This window comes from Camellia sinensis, chromosome 9 (genome assembly GCF_055761805.1).
Source record: "Camellia sinensis isolate YWXY chromosome 9, ASM5576180v1, whole genome shotgun sequence".
Lineage (NCBI taxonomy): Eukaryota > Viridiplantae > Streptophyta > Magnoliopsida > Ericales > Theaceae > Camellia > Camellia sinensis.
This window is the reverse complement of record NC_138969.1, coordinates 109,789,476-109,811,672: the sequence shown is the minus strand read 5'-3', so window position 1 is coordinate 109,811,672 and position 22,197 is coordinate 109,789,476. Positions and strand designations below refer to the sequence as shown.

The 22,197-nt window shown below is 28.8% G+C and overlaps 1 protein-coding gene and 1 pseudogene across 1 annotated transcript; one reads left to right on the top strand and one right to left on the bottom strand.

The window, feature by feature from the left end:
* Positions 1 to 13,455: 13,455 nt before the first annotated feature.
* On the top strand, positions 13,456 to 14,195 carry LOC145799680 (uncharacterized; annotated as a pseudogene).
* A 3,830-nt stretch (positions 14,196 to 18,025) lies between these two features.
* LOC114309448 (membrane protein PM19L) lies at positions 18,026 to 20,154 on the bottom strand. The gene is made up of 4 exons (XM_028255189.2): positions 19,897 to 20,154; positions 19,589 to 19,808; positions 18,498 to 18,543; positions 18,026 to 18,363 (listed from the first exon to the last, which is right to left on the bottom strand). Exons 1-4 carry the CDS (start codon positions 20,021 to 20,023, stop codon positions 18,280 to 18,282), a joined length of 477 nt encoding a protein of 158 aa, XP_028110990.1. The 5' UTR covers positions 20,024 to 20,154; the 3' UTR covers positions 18,026 to 18,279.
* Between the last annotated feature and the right edge of the window lie 2,043 nt (positions 20,155 to 22,197).

Here is a 22,197-nt window from a genome sequence, read left to right as displayed (position 1 = left end):
GAGTTTTAGATTTTACGTTGGCTTTTGACCTAGTGGTGGTCAATACTATGTATAAGAAGAGAGGAGCATTTGATAACATTTAAGAGTGGGTCAATTAGGAACCAAATAGATTACTGTCTAGTAAGAAAAGGGGACCGTCTGCAATGACTGTAAGGTGATTCCTGGAAAGAGCCTGACGTCTCAACATAGAATTTTGATACTAGATTTTTGCTTTAAAGGGCAATACCAAGCTCGGAAAGATAGTAGGCGTCGCAGGACTAGATGGTGGGATCTAAAAGGGGATAAACTAGACACATTTAATAATAGAATGGATAAAGAAGGTATTTGGGACTTGGAAGATTATGCTAACATTATGTGGAACTCGATGACTAGTTGTATGAGGAGAATCTCAAGGGAAGCTTTTGGAGAGTCGAAAGGAAAGTGACTCAACTTTAGGGAAACTTGGTGGTGGAAGGAAGAGGTCCAAGTGATAATAAAGACGAAAAATGGGAGCTTTAAAAAGTGACAGATTGATAAAACTGAGGAAAACTTTAAGCGCTACAAATTGGCCAATAAGAAGGTCAAAAAAATAGTAAAGCAGACTAAGTTGAAAGCTTATGATGATCTATGCATTAGACTAGGCAGTAAGGAGAGAGAGAAGAGGATTTACAAACTTGTTAAGATAAGAGAGAGGAAAACAAGAAATTTTAATCAAGTTAAGTGCATTAAGGGTGAGAACTCTAAGGAGTTGGTAAAGGATGAGGAGATTAAGGAAATCTGTAAGAACTATTTTAAGAAGTTAAATGAGAAACATAAAGGAAGGTCAAAAAGGGAGCAAGTAGCTAGTAATAACGAAAACCAAGACTACTGGTTCTATCGTAGGATTAGGTACTTTGAAGTAGAGATTGCACTTAGGAAGATGAAATCAAATAAAGCTTTAGGACCTGATGATATTTCTATTGAAGTTGGGAAATGTTTGGGTGAAAAGGGAGCTGCTTGGTTGACTAGGTTATTTAGTAACATTTTCTTGACTAGGAAAATGCAAGGGTGGAGAAAGAGTATTTTAGTGTCAATATATTATATTAAAGGTGACGTCCAGAATTACAACAACTATAGAGGAATCAAGTTAGTGTGTCACACAATGAAAATGTGGGAGAGAGTGATGGAACGTCAATTGCGAGATATAATAGAGGTGTCAGAGAATGAATTTGGGTTTATGCTTAGCATTGGAAGCAATTTATCTTTAGAGGAGAGCAATAAAAAAGTATAGAGAAAAGAAAAGAGACATTCATATGATTTTTATCGATCTTGAGAAAGCATATGATAGAGTGCATCGGGATATAATCTGGTGGGTGTTAGAGAGGAAAGGGTTAACAAAGGTTATATTGATGTGATTAGGGATATGTATGAAGGTGTAGTGACCACTATTAGATCGCCTGTTGGAGAGACGAGTGAATTTCCAATTGCTGTAGGGTTACACCAAGGATCACACCTTAAGTCCTTATCTTTTTGCTTTAGTTATAATTGAGTTGACGTGCAATATTCAGGATGATGTGTCATGATATATGCTTTTTGTAGATGATATCATGTTAGTGGATGAGACTAGAGAAGGAGTTAGCACTAAGTTGGAGATTTGAAGAAAAGCACTTGAATCTGAAAGATTTATGATAAGCAAAACTAAGACAGAGTATATAAAGTGTAATTTTAGTAACAATCACAATGTAAGCATAGAAGAAATGAAGATTGCGAACAAAGAACTACCTAAGAGTGAACTTTTTCATTATTTAGGATCGATTATCACAACGACTAGGGAGATTGGAGCGGATATAGTCCATAGAATTAAGACGGGGTGGCTTAAGTGGAGGAGTACGTCTAGAGTACTGTGCGATAAACGAGTACCCATTAGACTAAAAGAAGAATTCTATAGAATGACTATTAGACCAACGATATTGTATGGGATGGAATATTTGACAACTAAGAAACAACATGTAGATAAAATGAGTGTTGTTGGAATGAGGATGCTAAGGTGGATGTGTGGCAAGACTAGAAAATACAAAGTTAGGAATGAGTATATTTGAAAATGGGTAGGAGTTATACCGGTAGAAGATAAGTTGAGAAACAAATAGATTGAGATGGTTTGGTGTTATACAAGGGAGACCAACGGAGACCAACAGAGACAGTAGTGAAGAGATGCGATACAGTGACGGTGGATGGTAGTATTAGGAGAACGGGTAGACCTAGACTGACGTGGACTAGTGTAATAAATGGAGATATGAATTTTCTTAATTTGATTAACGAAATAGCCTCGGATAGAGTCGAGTGGAAAAGAAGAATTTATACAGCCGACCCCATTTGATGAGACTTAAGGCATGGTTTGATTTGGTTTAGTACGCATATCAATAGGGTTGCATGCATATCGAGTACTTGAAATACATACTGGGTATGTTTTGTACATTCTGTGATTGTTAGATACTTTGTGGATACTGGGTACCTCGGGGGGACACCAAACTATAAGACATTAGTAGATATACTTTTAATTTATTAAAGTTTTGATTTACTTGAAATTACAAATCCTTTAATTGATGTATCAGAGATGAAAGATGTATTATTCAATAATGAAGTTGATAGAAGTTAAAATTGAAATTTCAAGTTTTTAAATTTTGTTTATCTTGTTTTTGGAATGAAACTTTGTTTTGTAATTTCCCTTATTCAGTGGCATTAAAGTAACTTATGGACTTTACTTTGGTATTGATATTGTTGAACTATGATTTCTCTTTGGGTTTTGTAATTTCTCTTTTTAGTTTTGGTATTAAATTTTGATTTGTAGATTGAATTTCAACTGTAAATTATTAAAAATAAAAAAATTTATTGTTGTCATATCCGTATCTTATTTTTTAAAGTCTTATCGTACTGACGTAGCCGTAATGTATCCGTATCAATATCTGTATCCGCAGCCATACTTCATGGTTGATAACCTTATAAAACTATCTTGTGATTGATAACCTAATGAAACTGCAAATCTAATCATAACCAATGTGAAGTAGCTCAAAATGTGGAGTGCAAACTGGCACTGCATGTGTATCAAATTGTTGAACTGATTTTGTCAGCGTGTATTTTATTTATTTTATTTTTTTGTGCTGGTGTTGTCAGTGTGTACTTGAGACTTGAATTTTGTATCTAAGTTGTGAATTTGTAATGATTTTAAATTTCAACATTTTCTGCTTGTTTGTGGATGAAGTTGAACTCAGTTTGGGCTTCAGCTTTTGTGTTTAGAGTAAGTTCTTGGTTGTTATCTGAGGAGGTGGTGGACTTTGGCCAATTGGACTTCAATCAGGCTGAGTGTTCTTAAGTTTTGTCTGTCTCCCTTTATCTCTGGATCCTTCTACAATACACATCATTTTTTTTTTATTTTGTATGTACATGTGTATCATACAATTTGTGTTGTCAATACCACAAATAACCAAACCAAATTTTAAGTCCTATCAAATGAGATCGGCGGCATGAATCATTCTTCTCTACTCGACTCTATCAACGGCTATTTGGTTAGTCAAATCAAGGAGATTCATATATATATATATATATATATTTACTACACTCGCCCATGTGAATTTAGGTCTGTCACTTTCCCTAATACTTCTATCAACCGTCACTATATTATATTTCTTCACTACTGCCTCTGTTGGTCTCTGTTATATATGACTACCATCTCAATCTATTCTCTCTTAACTTATCTTTTATTGATGTTACTCCTATCCATTCACAAATATACTCATTCTTAATTCTATCTTATCTAGCTTTATTACATATCTACTTTAGCATTCTCATCTCACCAACATTCATTTTATCTATATGATATTTTAATTGCCTTATATTTCATCTTATACAACTTTGCTGGTATAATAACTGTTCTATAGAACTTTTCTTTTAGTCTAGTGGGTACTCGTTTATCACACACTATCCCATACACACTTCTCCACTTAAGCCACCTTGTCTTAATTTTATGAATCACATTCGCTCCAATCTCCCCCACTATTGTGATAATTGATCTTAAATAAAAAAAAATATATCTACTCTTGGGTAATTTTTTATTCTCAATCTTTACTTCTCCTTTGCTTCTATTGTTACTGTTACTAAGGGGTTGTTTGGGGTGTCCTAAATAAGTGCACTTTTTGTCTTTTTGGACTAAAAAATTGAGGTTGAAAATATGGATGTTTGGGTTAATTTTTTGACTTTTTATGGAAAAATGTGTAATAAAAAATTGTAAAATTGATTTGTAGGGAAAAATTCAAATTGGGAGTTGTGCAGTCATAATTGTTGACTTTTGGTGAATAGTGTTAACTTTTTAACTTTTTGAGTAACTTTTTGACTTTTTTACAGGTTCCCAAACTTGGCTTAAGATTATACTCCATGTACTCTATCTTTGTTCTATTTATCCTAAATCCTTTAGATTTAAGTGTTTCTCTCTACATCTCTAGCTTAGTGTTAAGTATATCATCCTGAATAGTTTTCGTCAACTCATCCATAATTGAAGCGAAAAGATAAGGACTTAAGGTTGATTCTTAGTGTAAACCTATAGTAATTGGAAATTCACTTGTCTCTCTAGCAAGCAATTCATGCATGTCTCTAATCACATCAATGTACTCTTTTGTCACCTTTTTTTTTTTTTTAACACTCACCAAAATATATCCTAAGATACTATATCATATACTTTTTCAAGATCGATAAAAATCATATGAATGTCTCATTTCTTTTTTCTATACTTTTCTATTATTTTTTTTAAAAGATAGATCGCTTCTATTGTTGACCTACCCGATATAAATCCAAATCGATTCTCTGATGTCTCTGTTATATCTTGCAATCGATATTTCATCACTCTCTCCCACATTTTCATTATATAACACATCAGCTTGATTCATCTATAGTTGTTGCAATGCTGGACATCATCTTTATTCTTATAGATTGACACTAAAATACTTTTCATCCACTCTTGTATTTTCCTAGTCAATAAAATCTTGCTAAATAACCTAATCAATCAAACAGCTCTCTTTTTATCCAAACATTTCCAAGCTTCAGTTGGAATATTATCGAGTCTTAAACTTTATTTGATTTCATTTTCTTTAGAACTCAAAATAATTCTGTGATTCAAAACTATGTATAATGATAGATCTTGGGGGCGGTTGCACGCCGAAAATTTAAAAAACATCTCATATTATATGCATTAATAAGATAATTCTTAAATTTTTATATTTCGCACCTCCAAAATTATAAAGTTTTGTTCCCTAAATTAATTATATGAAAGAATTTTTTAAATAATTTTCTAGCCAAGTTTATAAAAAATAAGTTCATTGTATTTGCGATATGTGGTATTTATTATATATATTGTTTAGAATTGCCTATCTAAAAAAAAAAGTGCAATCTCCACTTCAAAATTCTTAATCCTGCGATAGAACCAGTAGTTTTTGTTTTTTTTTTTATTATTGGCTACTTCCTTCCTTTTTGACCTTCTTTCATATTCCTCATTTAACAATTTCTCAAAATAGTTCTTCTATTTTTCATTAATCTCTTCATCCTTCACCAACACCTTATAGTACTCACTCTTGATACACTTAACATGATTAAAATATCTTATAATAACCAAAAACCCCTTTAGTAACTACTAAAATAATAATCACAACAGATTATAACTAACACTATAACGAATCATAATTGAGTTATAACCACCATTTTGTTCATAATCAAACCCTATTTGAGGTATAATTGAAAAATCTTCTATTATAATCAAAATAACAATCATAATAAGTTATAATTAAGTTATGATTAATATCATAATAAATCATAACACTATAATTGATCATAACCACTTATTCACAGAAAAACGTAATTAAGACATATACTACATTATTATTATTATTATTATTTTTTCTGAAGTGTATTATAAAATTTCCTTTATTAAGTTTTTGATAAGAGTAGTTATGAAACTCAAAAACTGGGATAAACCATGCATGCCATTTTGCTTCTAGTTTCATCATCATGACTTGAAATTGCCAAATCCCTTGTCCAATAACAATAATCTAATTTTAAGGTATGCTGTTCCACTAGACTGGTTAAAATTACTGTATATTTTTTTTCTCACAAAATTCACTTTAACCTAATAATGTATTGTTTAGTTTACATCCTTTTTATATATATATATATATATATATATATTTTTTAAAAAAAATACAAAAAACTTTAAACTAAACTAACGGAATCTATAGTACATGCTCGAATTTTGAGAATGGGGCTCCTTTTCTTTTTAAGTTAATGTGAAATAATAATAATAAAAAAAAAAGATAAATTACAAATACACTTCTTAAAATTTAATTAAAATATAAATCGCTTTCTGTGATTTTGGAAATTACATTCCATCTCTTGAGATTTCTAATTTTATAACAAATTATATTTTTTATTAATAAATCATCAAGTCAATTAAATTTTTTTTAATGATGTTATAAAAATATGTTTCAATTAATAATTTAAATAATTTTAGTAATGTATATAAGTGCAATTATGAATCTCTCATTTTTAATTAATTCTGTTAAATAAAAAATTTTAACAAAAAAATATTTGTAATTTTTCCAACAACAGCAATCTGTAACTCCTCTCACCTCCCAAACCATTATGTCCACCACCTCTTCCCACTCCAACTATCCAACTATCATCCCCATCCATTGTCACTGACACTTGTCCCCTCCTTAAGAAACGATATTTCAATAATTAATCTTCGACAAATGATTTTTTTGTTACTGCAAATTTGTTTATGGCATATTGATTCCATGATTTATTATAGAGCCATGATTCGGAACCCCAGCTGGGGCACCCCAAGTGACCCCCCAGTGCCACATGGCGCTCTGCCAGTGGCTGAAGAAAAAAAAAAAAATTGTTTTTTTTGGCCAATCAAGAGTGACCCCAGTACCCCCACTGGGGATCTTAAGCTTTATTCTTTATTATGTATGATGTTAGATAATTCTACCATGCTTCGCTATTTTTCTTTTTAAATTGAATTGAATTTTGTTTTATTTTATTGTTTGCTCAGCAGCTTTGTTATTGTATATATATATATATAGTGGGTGTGTGCCAGCCGGATGCAGTGGTGGAGTCAAGAAATTAAATTAGAAGGGTATTTATTAATTATAATATTGAAATTTTTAACAAAAATATTTCACATAAATTTTTAAGATTGACTTTGAAAAAGATAAAAAAAATAATGTTATTTGTAACTAATGTATTATGAACAATACAAAAAAAATTATGGATAGAAGTCCTAAAATAAATTATATAATGATAAAGTAATTTTTTTATACAAAATTTGAGTGAAAATTTAATATAATAGTAATGTCACGCCATAATTAACATGTGATATATATCATCAATCAATAATAAAAAAAACACATGGAGGGTGAACTTCACATATCAAATGTAACTAACAATCTAATAAATTCTTTATCTTCATAGTAAGATTTGCATATTAATAATAACAGACATTACTGTTACGTTGAATTTTTTTCGTAAATAATAATATGACTTATCGTAATCTCTCATTTTTCAATTAAAACAACAATTATTGTTCTCATAATTTTAAAAATGTCAATAAAATTTCACTCTAAATAATATTTTTATAATTTTTTTAAAAATATTTTCTTTATATTTGTTTGTTTTTCTAAAATAAATAAATATAAAAAACCCAAAACCCAAGGAGGCATGTGACTCCCCCTCCCTTCTCTATCTCCGCCTCTGACTAGATGAGTGTGATGTTAAATATGAAAAATATGAAGTTTAATTTTGAGCTAAATGCATGTAGGATGTATTGCTCGAATGGTAAATGTATTGTTTATCACGTCAGTCTCTACCAAAGTGACTTAGGGCTCCAACCAGGAATGAATAAATAAATATATATATATATATTTAATTTTTATTAAATGTTTTTAGAACTCAAAATAATTCTGTGATTTAGAAGTATATACAATGATATATCTTGGGGGCGGTTGCACGCCGAAAATTTAAAAAACATCTCATATTATTTGCATTAATAAGATAATTCTCAAATTATTATATTTCCCACCTCCAAAATTATAAAATTTTGCACCCTAAATTAATTATATGAAAGAATTTTTTAAATAATTTTCTAGCCAAGTTTATAAAAAATAAGTTCATTGTATTAGCGATATGTGGTATTTATTATATATATGGTTTAGAATTGCTTTTATTCTTGTATTTTCCCTTATTTGTTATCCTTTTTTGTTTTCAGGTTATGTGTCATTTATTTTAGCGAAAATTATCAAAAAAAAATCCCTAATGTTGACCTTATAATAAAATAAATCTTGAATTTTTAATTTCTTCAATTTAAATTTAAATTTTTTTATTTATTTTCAATCTAAACCATCTGTCGATTTTTGTTAAATAAAACCGATGAAAAAATGATATTTTTAGCCATTAAACTCAACGAAAATAAATATTTTAGATGTGATTTTTATTGATAAATTCTATTTAGAAGTGTTCTAATTGAAGAAGTCCATCAATGAATTTTTTAACCCACTTACAACATGTTTGTTTGGTGGGATTGAAAGGTGAGATTGGACTAATAGTTCATTCGGACTAATAGTTAGTTGTTTGTTTCAAATTTTTTGCACCGGACTATTAATCCCAAATCTGTGAGACTATATTATCCCATGGGAAGGGGGGAGGGGGACACAAATCACGAGCTAACTCATCCCATGAGATTAAGGGGTTGTTTGGGATAAACTAAATAAGTGTACTTTTTGACTTTTTATGAAATATGAGTTTGGTATGGGTTAAGTTTGAAGTAATGTGATAGAGAGATGATATGACTTAAATAGGATAGTGACTTTTTGACTTTTTGACTTTTTTTTATTATGCCAAACCAAGCCTAAGTTGCCAAATTACATTGTTGACCCTCTAATATTAAATATTTTTTTTCTTATGGTATTAATTATACTTAATAAAGTAATCTCAATTTAAAAATAAAATAATTTTATTTAATTTTTATTGATGTTTTATTTATTTAATTTTTTATAGATATTTTATTGATGTTTTACTCTAAAAATTTTGTTGATATTTTATTTAATTTCATTATTTAAATTTTAATAGATGTTTTATTTAATTTCATTATTTAATTATTTTTATTTTTTAAAATAAATTTATTTAAAATTTTAATTAAAAAATAGCATATATTTTTATTGATATTTTATTTATTTAATTTTAAAATTAATTTTATTTAATTGTGTAAAAAATAAAATAAAATAAATTTAAAGATATATTTAATATTGCTATTATTTAGTAAATAATTAAAAATGATAAAATAGTCATTTGAGCATTTATCATTCTCCCTAACAAAATAAGATTCATAACCTATCCAACCAAATAGTCATTTCTTGACACTTAATCCTATGACTAAATAAACATGTGATACATATCCTATCCAACCAAATGGTCTCAGGACTATGAATCTCAAGATTATAATCCGATGGATTCCAATCCCCCGTTATCCAGTCCGTCCAAACAAATATGCTGTTAGTCCCATGTATTTATACTTTTATTCTATAAAGTATTTTTTCTTTATTTATACTATATTTTTAGACTCTTATGCCCTTATATTTAATATTGATATTTAATGTTAGCAAAAGAAAGAGAAGGGAAAGGACCAAGGCATATAAAATTTTATACACAAATTAAATAACATTGATATTATTTTATATTATTATATAATATGAATATATTTTTAATTGACAACACATTAAAAATAATGTGAACATTCTCTCTCATCTGATGCAAACGTTCACGACACATTTCCGAATTTTTTTTTCTCATCTAATGTAGTGATGTGAACGTTCATAACATATGAACCTCCTTATTTTTAATTGACAACATTCTTATTCACAATATGTAGTGATGTGAACGCTCACATTCGTATGTTTCAGTATGAATATTCACATCATGTAATTGACAACACAATGATGAAAATTTATTTCAAATTAATATGAATATAATGACAGTCAACATCCTGATAAATGGAAATTATCAAAACATAATAACAATCAACATTAAATATCAACATTAATAGGGGGCATGAGAGAATGATGGTGTTTTGGTCTTTTTACTTCAAATATGATCTAATAAAATAGTCAAAAAGAATATGAGTGGGATGAAATAAAACTCTTAGAAAGATGATTTATCAAAAAAAGCTCTCATTTTAGATATATTGAGTTAAATAACTAAAATATCATTTTTTAGTCGATTTTATTTAATGAAAATAAGAGAATGGTTTAAATTGAAAATAAAGCAAAAGAATATAATTTAAATTAACAAAATTAAAACCCATTATTTATTATAAGAGTCAAACTCAAGATTTTTTTGGGGGGTATTTTTTATTTATATATTGCACTTTAGTTTGCTTATGTCTCTTGTTCTGTATGCTTTTTTATTTGTTCGTCATCTGAAAACAGAAATATTGTCGTGAACTATTTTGAATCCTAAATTTTCAACATAGTCTTGAGTCGCGACCTGGTTGGGAGATTTGAGGGAAGATTTGAAAAGAGAAATGGAAAATATAGGTGAAATGAGAATAAAATATGCTTAAATTTCACATAGTTTCACACACCTTTTTTCTTTCCCTTTTCAAATCCCTCCCCAAATCCTCTAACCAAACACAACATTAGTAGAATAAATATAAAAGATTGTTCTTTTTTTTTTTCTTTTTTTTTTTTAAATCTTGTTTGAGATATATAGCAACAAAAATTATTCTGATGGAGAAGATTAGTTACTTTAAACAAGCAATTAATCAATCATTAGTAGAATAAATATAAAAGATTGTTCTTTTTTTTCTTTTTTTTTTTTTAAATCTTGTTTGAGATATATAGCAACAAAAATTATTCTGATGGAGAAGATTAGTTACTTTAAACAAGCAATTAATCAATTACATAAGGATATTTATGATGTTGTAGATCTTAAAAATCTCTCCCTATTCTCTAAAGGCTTTGTACAGTTTTAAGTGGCCATAGATAAATAAATATGACAAACTAAATGCATAAAAAAACAAGATAAAAAGAGATTTTTGTTTACATTTAACATGGCATTATTAAATTTAAATTTATATGTTATTTATAAGTTAATTTGTCTTTTGTTAATTTTACATTTTTCAACCATGTATAAAAACATACATTTTTAAAGAAAAATTGGTAAAAAAGTCCATTCTAAAGGGTATAAGACATTAAATTTAAAGTAAAATCTTATTTGGTGATAAGAATACGTCAAAAAGGTTGCTGGTAAAAGTCATCGAGAAATTGTCTGAAAAAGTCGCCATCCTCGTCCACAGCAGGCAGTGGTGGTGATGTAGAGAAATGTGTGATATTCAACAGATATGTTGTTAAAAGAATAAAATGTGTCGCATTTCAACAGATAAATAGATATGTTGATTTTAACAGATAGACAAATAAATTGATTTCAAAAGATATTATAGTTTAACCCTAATAGCCATATAAAAAAATTAAAAATAGACTTATGATATGAATGCTCATACATTTTTAACTATAAAACTTGGGAAGACTAAACTTGATTCAAAAGATGATTTTCTTGCAGCTTAATTCAGTGTGTTTGGTTTTAGTTTTTTGAATTTAGTTTTCTAGAATTTGAGTTTTTTTATTTTTTTTTCTTTTTTTATTTTTTGTTTTTTATTTTTAGTGAATATTTTAAAATTTTAAGCATTTTTTTTTTTACTTTTTTAGATACACTTTACTTAGATGTATCTATATAGTAAAATATTTGTGAAAAATATTTTAAAAAATTAATAAATACACAAAAATATAAAAAATGTACTGAATTTTCGTTTTTTTTTTTGTATTTTTGGTATTTAATGATTTTTATAAAAAAAAATTTCACAAATGTTATACTTTTTAAGTATATTTATGTTAGGTGTATCTAAAAATTAAAAGCATTGCTTAAAACATTAAAAAAATTCAATGAAAAAAAAAATGGCAAATAAAAAATAAAAATTTTTAAAAAATATTTTAAAAACTGAAACCAAACATAATAATTAGAATGTTTTTTTCCATTAGCACGTTACATATGTTTCCGCTTAGGCGGCATATGTGATCCGCCCCCAATGCTAGATTCGCACTCAACTATGTATATATAGATATATATAATACGTGTATATATATATGGAATAATTATATTAACAGTTTGTGTCACTTTAATCCATAATTTTTCAATTATAACACATTTTATTTTGAATTTTGAATCTTGTTCCAAATAGGACAATTGAAGATACCATTACTCAATTTCAAGGGCAAAGTCCGTAATTTGATAAAATATAAACTAATGGGTAAATTACAAATACAATCTTTGAGGTTTGCTTAAAATACGAATTACCCCTGTGGTTTGAAAAATTACAAATACCTCCCTGTCAGAATTTTTTATTTGGCAGAATTAATTGAAAAAGTGAAATTTCTAACTGTTCACTTATACAATAATAAAATTATTTGAATTATCAATTGAAATAAAATTTTAACATTATTAAAACTGTTAATTAACTTAGTGATTTATTAATAAAAGAGCCTATTTGTTATGAAATTATAAACTTCAGGGGGCATAATGTAATTTCTAGAACCATAGGGAATAATTTGTAATTTAAGTAAATCTCAGGAGGTGTGTTTGTAATTTACCCTAAACTAATTTGATAAAAATAAATGTCAAAAAAATATTTTTAAATTTTTAAAAATTATTTCTACCTACCAAAGATAAAAATTATGTAATTGATAAATCTTTTACACAATTATTTATTTATTTATTTTTACCAAATTAATTTTTATTATGTGTTTGGATGATGATCATGTAATGAGTGGTTGTTTTTGTTCATGCTTTTCAATGGTTATCATGTAATAGATGGTTGTATTTGTTGTTAACAGATATTTTTGGATGATTATTATGTAATGTATAGCTATTAAACTTTTAATGTGTAATCGATATATTTAATATATGAAATGTTTTTAATTTTAGATTCTTTGATTTATTGGATTGGTTTAATAATTATATCAAAGTTGTCGCCATATTTAATTTTTGAAAAAATAGAAATTAATTTAATGAAAATAAAAACAACCGCCCATTACATGATCATCATCCAAACATATACTAAAAATTAATTTGATAAAATAAATAAATAAATATGTAAAAGATTTATGAATTTTACGTAATTTTATCTTTGGTGGGTAGAAATAATTTTTATAAATTTAAAAATATTTTTTTGACATATATTTTTGTTAAATTAGTTTATATTTTTAGAGAAAATTAGTATAAAGTCTCTCTCCCATTTTTAATAATGGAAGAAATTTACAATATTATTTTATGATGTCTAAGATTCTTCAAGCTCACACCTATTTATCACAAAGAAATTTAACTCTCCCAAATTAAATTTCATTTCTTTCTCTCTTTCTTTCTCTCTCTCTCTCTCTCTCTCCAAACTCCTCCCCAAAAGTCTCCCTCACATCCCAGAAGAGATCCTTCAACCTCTACACCGCCCTCCTCGACTTCCACAACAATCGTGCTGTCGAGATCGGAGCCGACTGTGGGGCCACCAACATGGGGCTTCACCTCCTCAGCCTCACACAACATTGTCCTCACCGACATCACCCCCGTCATGCCCGCCCTCAAACACAACCTCAAGTCCAACAAACCCGTTCTCGGTAAAACCCTAAAGACCGCCTAACTCTACTGGACCAACTTTGATCAAATCAAAAGCCCTATCCCCTTCATTTGACGTCATTGTTGCTACCGACATCGTCTACATCGAGGACATTGTTGCCCCACTGGTCTTCACCATGGAGGCCTTGATTGGGGACTCCAGGATTGTCCTCCTTGGATACCAATTGCGGTCTCCGGAGGCCTCACCACTTGTTCTAGGAGATCTGTGGCCGAGTTTTCGACATCTAGAAGGTTCCACACGAGCATTTGCATCCTGAATATGCCTACGAAGAGACAGATGTTTACATCTTGCGAAAGAAATTGTAGTTGTAGCACATATATCTAGGCATTTCTGGTAAGTTTTGGAATTATGAGTTTAAAGAATTGAGAACAACAACATTCATAAAATAATAATAATGATTGAAGCTGTTGAGAAAAGAAATGTTGGTGTGTGCAATAATAATTTTTGTGTTTTAGTTCAATTATTTGTTGTTTGATTATTTTTCAATTCAAGGTTGAGTTGAGATATTTAGTTCATGTGAATTGTTGAATTATTTTGATAGGTATAAATTTTGGAGTAGAATTGTTGAATAAGCTAAGACAGAGGCTTTCTTTATAGAGAGGCTTTCTTCATAAAGAAATTTGTGAAGAAAGCCAGAGAAATTCTCTATGAATAAAGTCAGAAAAATTTTAATTTTTTGTAAACAAAGCTAGAGAAATTTTAATTTTATCTGAATTTCTTTAGTTTGAATTTAGAGAAATTTCAATTTTCTCTAGTTTGAATCTAGAGTAATTCTTTGCACGTAATGAGGCAAATTTCTCTGGAAATTTCTCTAGTTTGGAGTCCAGAGAAATTCCTAGAATTTTTCTTGAGTTCAGAGAAATTCTCTGAATCGAATTTTCTCTAGATCAATTTGAGAGACCTTAGATATTATGAAAATATTAGATGTCTTTTATGCTATAAAATCTTAATACCAAGGACCCTAAAACAAATCCCCTATATTTTATCAAATTGATAACTTTGTCCTTAAAATTGAGTAATGGTATGCTCAATTGTCCTTATTTGGAATAAGATTCAAAATTCAAAATCAAAAATGTCGCAATTGAAAAGTCAGGGATACGAGCCCCAAATTATAGAGATTGTTGGTGTAATTCGCCCGATATGTATATATTATAGTTAAATGTAAATTAGGATAAAATGTTAGGAATAGATTAAATAATAAGGGATTTAAGGTTAATTTGTGATTTAATTGAATTAATATTTTTTTATGAGAGATTAATGTTGTTTAACTTGGAAATTATGTGTATAATAGAAGAGAGAGAAAAATAAGCGAAGTGAAAAAATAGGAAAAATTACAACAACAAAACAAAACCTCTCAAGGTTTGATATTTGTAACAAAATAAAATTTTAATTTTTAATTTTGTCTATTTAAATTCTAAAATTTTGATTTATTTTTAATTTAAACCATTTGTCTGTTTACGATGCTCCGTTTGTTTTGGTAAAAAAAATTTCTAATGGAAAATATTTTTTACGAAAAACTTTTTCCATAAAATATTTTTTAGAGAAAATATTTTTCAATCTTTGGCGGTGGAACGAAAGTGGAAGTAGAAGTGGTGGCATGGTAGTGATGGTGACATAGTGGTGGCGGTGACTGTGGTGATGGTGGTGTGGTGGCAGAGGTGAGAGTGGTGGTGGTGTGGTGATATTGATAAAATTTCAGCCTATAAAACTTTTTTTGCCTTTTAAAAGTAAAAAATATTATCTGCCCAAATAACCTTATTTTCCATTAATCATGAATAATATTTTTTGTTGACTTTTGTTTTTTATTGTACCAAATACCAAAAAATACTAAATTTATTTTTCAGAAAGTATTTTCCGCTAAAACAAGAGTGTAAGTAATATCGATGAAAAAAATAAGTATTTTAGTCATTAAATTCAATGAAAAAGGGTATTTTGAAGATTTTATATATATCTACATTGTATTTAATAACTAAAATACTAATTTTCTATTGATTTTACTTAATGAAAATAAACGAATGTTTTAGATTGAAAAAAATTAAAATATTAAAGTTTAAATTGATAAAATTAAAAACTCGGATTTATATTGTTAAAAAAGTCAAATTCTGAAGAAATTTTTTTTATAATTCCCCCCCCCCCCCCCAAAAAGAAAGAAAGCTAGATAGATGTTATGGTCATTTCATATTTGTCGTTAACAAAGTTAGGGTTATAACTTAGTCTAAAATCATAAGAGAATTATTTACATACTTTTAATAAAGTGACTAAATGATAAAGTGTCAAGCAAATATATATATATACACATATACAAAGGAAATGTCTTTGGACCAATCACTACGTAATAAACCCAAATACTAACTATTAGGCCTCATTTGTTTTCAGAGGTAGAATTAAGGGGATTCATAGTGAGTGAATTAAGTAAAATTATATTTGTTTTGATGATACTTCTTAGTGTAGGAATTGTTAAATTATTTTTATATAAAATAATAAAACAAATAAAAAAATATAAAAAATTAAACATTAATGTTTAAAAAAAATTCCTAATATATAAAAAATAAAAATAAATAAAAAAATTTCTAATCCCCTCACTATTTTTCTAATACCAACAATCCCCCTTCCAACCTCCATTTATATCACCTCCTCCATCCTAATCCCCTCCCAAACTCTACAAACAAATACAACACTAAATAACCTCACCTCCATACTAATCCCCTCCCATCTATTTAACCCCAAAACAAACGGGGCCTTAATTGCAAATTAAAGTGTTGATGGAATAATCTAAATAAGTATATTTTTTTAATTTTTTACGAAAAGATGTATAGAAAAATAAAAAGATGATGTGATTCAAATAAATTCATTTATTTAGGAGACGTCAAACAAGCTTTAAGCGTGAGAGATACTAATGAGACTTAGTGGTGGACAAACGTCGGGTCGAGCAGGGTTGGGTTCAGGCTGGGCCGACACTACACAATAAGAGACTTTGTGTCTGTCCAAGCCCGGCCCTAACATCGGGCCACTATATTTGTCCAAGTCCGTTCCAAAAAATAATTATAAATCACAAGTCCGCCTATCGGACTATATGTTAAAAAAAATTTTAAAAATTCTATAATTAAATTCAATCACATATTATATTTATTAAATAAATGTATCGATATCATTATAAATTAAAAGATTTTGTATATAAATTGAAATATTTTTTTAAATAAATTCAATTATACATCACTACAAATGTGAATTTCAATAAAATCAATAAGATAAAATCTGAATCCCAACAAAAAATATATATTTTAATGTATTATAAACATATAAATAATTAATTAATTTAATAACAGGCCGGGCATAAATTGAAAGTAAATCCCAAACTCAACCCATTAATATTTTGAGCTAAAAATGTTGGTCCAATCTGATTTTATGGAAAAAATAATCTTTTTAAATCCTAAAAAAATAGAATTAAACCGGATAAACAAGACAAGTCAACGGCCGATGTCCACCCCTGCGACTTGAATACAAGATGTTTCATGGTTCGTCTCAGTGGCTCAACCAGAATTTGCTTCCTTAGAGCATCTCCAATGGCAAGCTATTTGAGTTGCCATTGCCAAAATTTGACAAGAGTTCCAAAACATATTTGCTCCAATGGGATGCTATAACCCTTGCCAAATTTGGCAAATGCCATCTCTCAAATTTGGCAACAAGTTTGGCAATTGCCAAACTTGCCATATCATCCAAATAACCAGAATTTGTCTCGAAAATTTTCATAGAAAAAACAAACACAGTGGAACAATAATATAAAAAATAAAAAAACACAGTGGAACAAAAAATTTGTCATTATAATTTTTTTTTTTTTTTTTGTAATGATTTGTTTTTTTGGTAGGATGAATTATATTTAATTTTTTTTAAATATTAAATATTTGTCTAGTCGGGTATAATGAAAATATATAATTTTTTTTACAAACAGTTAAAAAAAAGTCACAAAAAATAAAAAATAAATAAATAAATAACTAAGAAATTTATATCCAAATAATATCTACAAATTTGGTAGAAAAGTTGGTTGAAATTTGCCAAAATAGCATGTATATCATTGGAACATCATTGCTATAATTTGACAAATTACTACTATTTATTGCTAAATTATAGCAATAGCAATGGTATTATAGCAAATACCATTAGAGATGCTCTTAATAGCCGGTGGTTAAAAAAATAAATAAATAAAAAGGTCACTTTTTATAATAGAATATTTCAGTCTTTGAGCTAATGATAACAAATATTGATTCAAAAAGCAGGGGGACTTCACACAAAACAAACAATAAAAAAACACTCATTAAATTCATGTTGTTTGTACAATAATGGGTACTTTATTTGTTCAATACAAATGAAAATAGCACATCAACAGAAAAACAATATTCCAATTCCCTGGCTTTGTACAACCATGAACGAGTAAAACAGAGTTAAATTTAGTGACAAAAAATAAATAAATAAAAACAATCACACAAAACACACTCCAATTAATGTGACCCAAATCTTCAAGTGTATCTGGTGATACTATGTGAAAACTAGTAGCTGGTGATACTATGAATGGCTCCTATGTATAGAAGCTGTGTAACTGAGAGGATAATTATGAAGGCTTCCAACGTTCTCTGCAAATATAGAGACATTATATGTTATTATTCATAGGTTTCTAATAAATTAAGCCAAATGAAGAAACTGCGAATGCGTAAAAAGAAAAAAAAGAAAAAGAAAAAAAAAGGCTGTTTTTTTTTTAGTTACTTACCAATCGCGAATTCCTGATTTGTAGGTAAATCTCTTTGCAGGCAAAGCTGCAGAAATAACATTGCTAGTTAGATGAAATGAAATCACAAAGCTGATTCAAAACTTTTATTTTTAACTAATTGTCAATGCTTCAAAGAGAGTGAAATTTGGGATAATTGAAGATTAAGTGGGATTTTTACGCACGAATCCTCAAATACCGGTGTCTTGTAACATTTAGTTGTGTTTGAATTATGCATTTAAACCCATAATCTAAACCCAACATTACAGTTTATTATTTTTTTTTGTTACAAAAAGACATAAAATAAGTTTTTGTTTATAATTTTAAGCTTAAAAAATGAATAAAAACTATAAATATAAATGTTACCAAATGGGTTAATAGTTATCATTTCATGAAATCAATTGAAAAATATGTATATCATGTTTTGACAATACCATATATTTAGGGTTTATTGGTGATAGTCTATTTTTATAGAAATATGACATTAGGTCAAAGGACTGATCTTTTATAGGGATAAGGACATGATTAGTGAAATTATTTTTCTAAGAAAGATTGTTTTGAAGGATTTGTTTTTTCATTTTTAAACCACTGCCTTTAAATCATTGTTAGACCATCGCTAACCATTGTCGGCCCACCACCAACTGGCCACTAGCACCAGAAAAGTTGCTAGAAAGATGGTTGAAAAGTCACCAGCGGTGGTCAACAACGGGGATTGGTGGTAATGGTAATACAGACAGATAGATAGATTAGGTGAAAAAATTGGTGACATGCAAACAAATAAGTGGATGATACATAGACAGATAAGCGATGTGCACATATAGGTAGATAATGGACAAATAAAAAGATATGTATGAGTAACATGATTTTTCAAATTATTTTGTCATTTTGACTCCAAAATAATATAGTTTGGAGATATTGCCCTAAAAATTTTGAAATTCGACTTACGACTCGAGTTCTCTATATTTTACACTAAACATTTATGCAAGCTTCTATATTACATTAAAATGTCATTGAAACAGGAAGTATTTAGCCATCAAATTATTTAGTTTTAAGTTTTTAATTTTTTCCCCTAGACATAATAGTAAATGTCTTACCCCATGGCAAGGAGGGTAAGGCTCCAAGCAATGGTGGCAGCAGAAGCGGCAGAAGGCAAGCTGCTGGTGTGCCAAAAACGAACGTGGTTGAATCCAGCGATGACTGATGCAACACCAACCACGCTCGCGATCAAAGCGAACACTACAAAGAATCCTGTGGCTGCATTTCCCATTGGGAAGTATATAGGAGAAAAGTGTGCTGGAAGATCAAATCCTGGACCTGTTAAGACATCACAAATTGAATTGTTATATACATATAAGCATATGTACCTCCCCAAAAAAGAAGAAGAAGAGTGATTTATATAAACCTATGATGAAGCCATGATCAATAGCTCTATTCATTGCCCATCCACCAATGCCTAGAACCACGACAAACATGCAGAAGTTGAGGATTAAGAGTACCGCTGCAACGGGCTTTAACTGGCCATCAGCCATTGTTGGTTCTGTAAATGGTGGTATAGGATGAGAAGCAGTTAAAGAAAGGTGTGGGTACTAAATTGTTAAGGAGTAGGGAAGATTGGTGCACATACATTTGTTTTGTGCAAGTGGAAGGGGGTTTTTATAAATGGCCTTGTGTTAGAATGTTCCTTTTTTTTTTTATTCTTTCCTTGTATAGCCTTTTTGTTCCAGAGGGAATTTGTAGGGTTGCAAAGGTGATGCTTTGTATTGAAGGCAAGTGAAGAAAATTCAGATTCTTTGTTGGCTTGGCTTGGCTTACATTTTTGGGTTATTCTTTTCTAGGTGGTAACATTCTTTGTGTGCAGCTTTGTACCAATTCCATTTCTTTCTGTTAAGGAGGGAAAGTGATATTCTTTGCCAGTTGGAGAGGTGCTTTTGTGTCAAATTGTGAGGATCCTACCTATCCAATCATATCATGCCATCTGTTTGACAAGTTCCTATGTTAAATAATAATATCAAATCTAAACACAATATTTCTAATAAAGTTCAATAATTTCCTAAAAAATTGTTGGTCAAGCAGTACTCCACACCACTATGACTCGTAATTAGAACAGTTACAACCACAATAAGTAACTCTCCACTGATTATGGTCGCAAAGTAACTCCTTATTAGTGAAATGGGTAAATTACATTCACACCCTTTGAGGTTTATTTTTAATACAAGTTGCCCCCTTAAGTTCTGAAAATTACATTTTCTTCCCTGTGGTTTAAACTTTCATTACAATTTTATCCTTCCGTTAAGTCAACTAACGGAAAAACTAATATAATAAATTAATTTTTTTAAATGCCTAATTTACTCCTATTAAAAAAAAAATTCTTAAAAAAAAAATTACTAGATGAATAAAGAAAATCGGTAAAGAATTACAAAAATTCATTTAATACTAATACATATACTATTATACTATTGAACATTTAGGTAATGCTATGGTACACAAACTTTTGTGGTGTTAATTATCACAAATATTATAATTAGATCATTTTCAATCATAACTAAAAAAAATAGTTATAATTAAACACCGCATAAGGCATAACTAAATACCTTTTAAATTATAACCAAAATAATGTTATAATCAATAGTTATAATTAACACCATAATATGTTATAACCAAAGACCATGACTGGAGCATATAAAATTTCCTTAAATGGTAAATTGTTTGTCAATTTTATATATGCAAATAAGGGTAAAATAGACATTTTAAAAATTAATTTCTTATATTAGTTTTTCCGTTAGTTGACTTAACTGTTGATTAACGGAAGGATAATTGTAATGGTAGTTTAAATCTTAGGAAGGAGGATGTAATTTTCAGAATGCGAGAGGGTTTTTTGTATTAAAGACAAACCTCAAGGGGTGTTAATGTAATTTATCCTAAAATTCAAGCAAAATTTATTATTAAATTGGTATGTCAAATTTAGTTATTAAAAAAAAAATTGTTGATATGTCAAATATTCTTGATATAATATCAAATCTAAACACAAAATTTATAATAAAGTCCAACAATTTCATAAAAAATAATATGAAAACATCATTTTTCTATAATTATAAATTACCTTAACAGACTAATATGAAAATATCACTTTTACCTTTAAATTGATTTTTTATTTTTAAATTGCTTCTTTGAAATTTCAATTTTACTATTATTTTTAGCAAAGTTTCTGTAATTTGTCTATTTAAATATTTAATTTTGATATTTTTTCATTTATTAGTTATATATTGTCGTCTCTCTCTTCTCTCTCAATTCTTTATGTTCCCCTCTATCTCCCTGTGTGTTTAAAATATGATCACACAACTAAAGTGAATCCAACTCCAAAATTATGGGAACAAAATGAAGAGCATGTGCATTAGATGGGTCTAATACTTGCACACGCAAAACAGAATACCTAAACCGGTTGCTACCAATCGGGAGGACATTCTGACAATCTAGTCAGTAACAATATCTCGCAAGAAAAATCGGTAGAATAACAACTCACAAGGTAAAGCGTACCTTTGACCCATAGAATGCCTCTCTTTATATAATAACCTGTGTCATCCTCTTCCTAGAAATAGTACTCTTATTCATAACAAGGAATAACACATTTTCATGGACTCACCTCTCCTAGTTAGATTAGGATTTGTTTCTCTCAATAGTCTTAACTCACCCAACTCAGGAATCT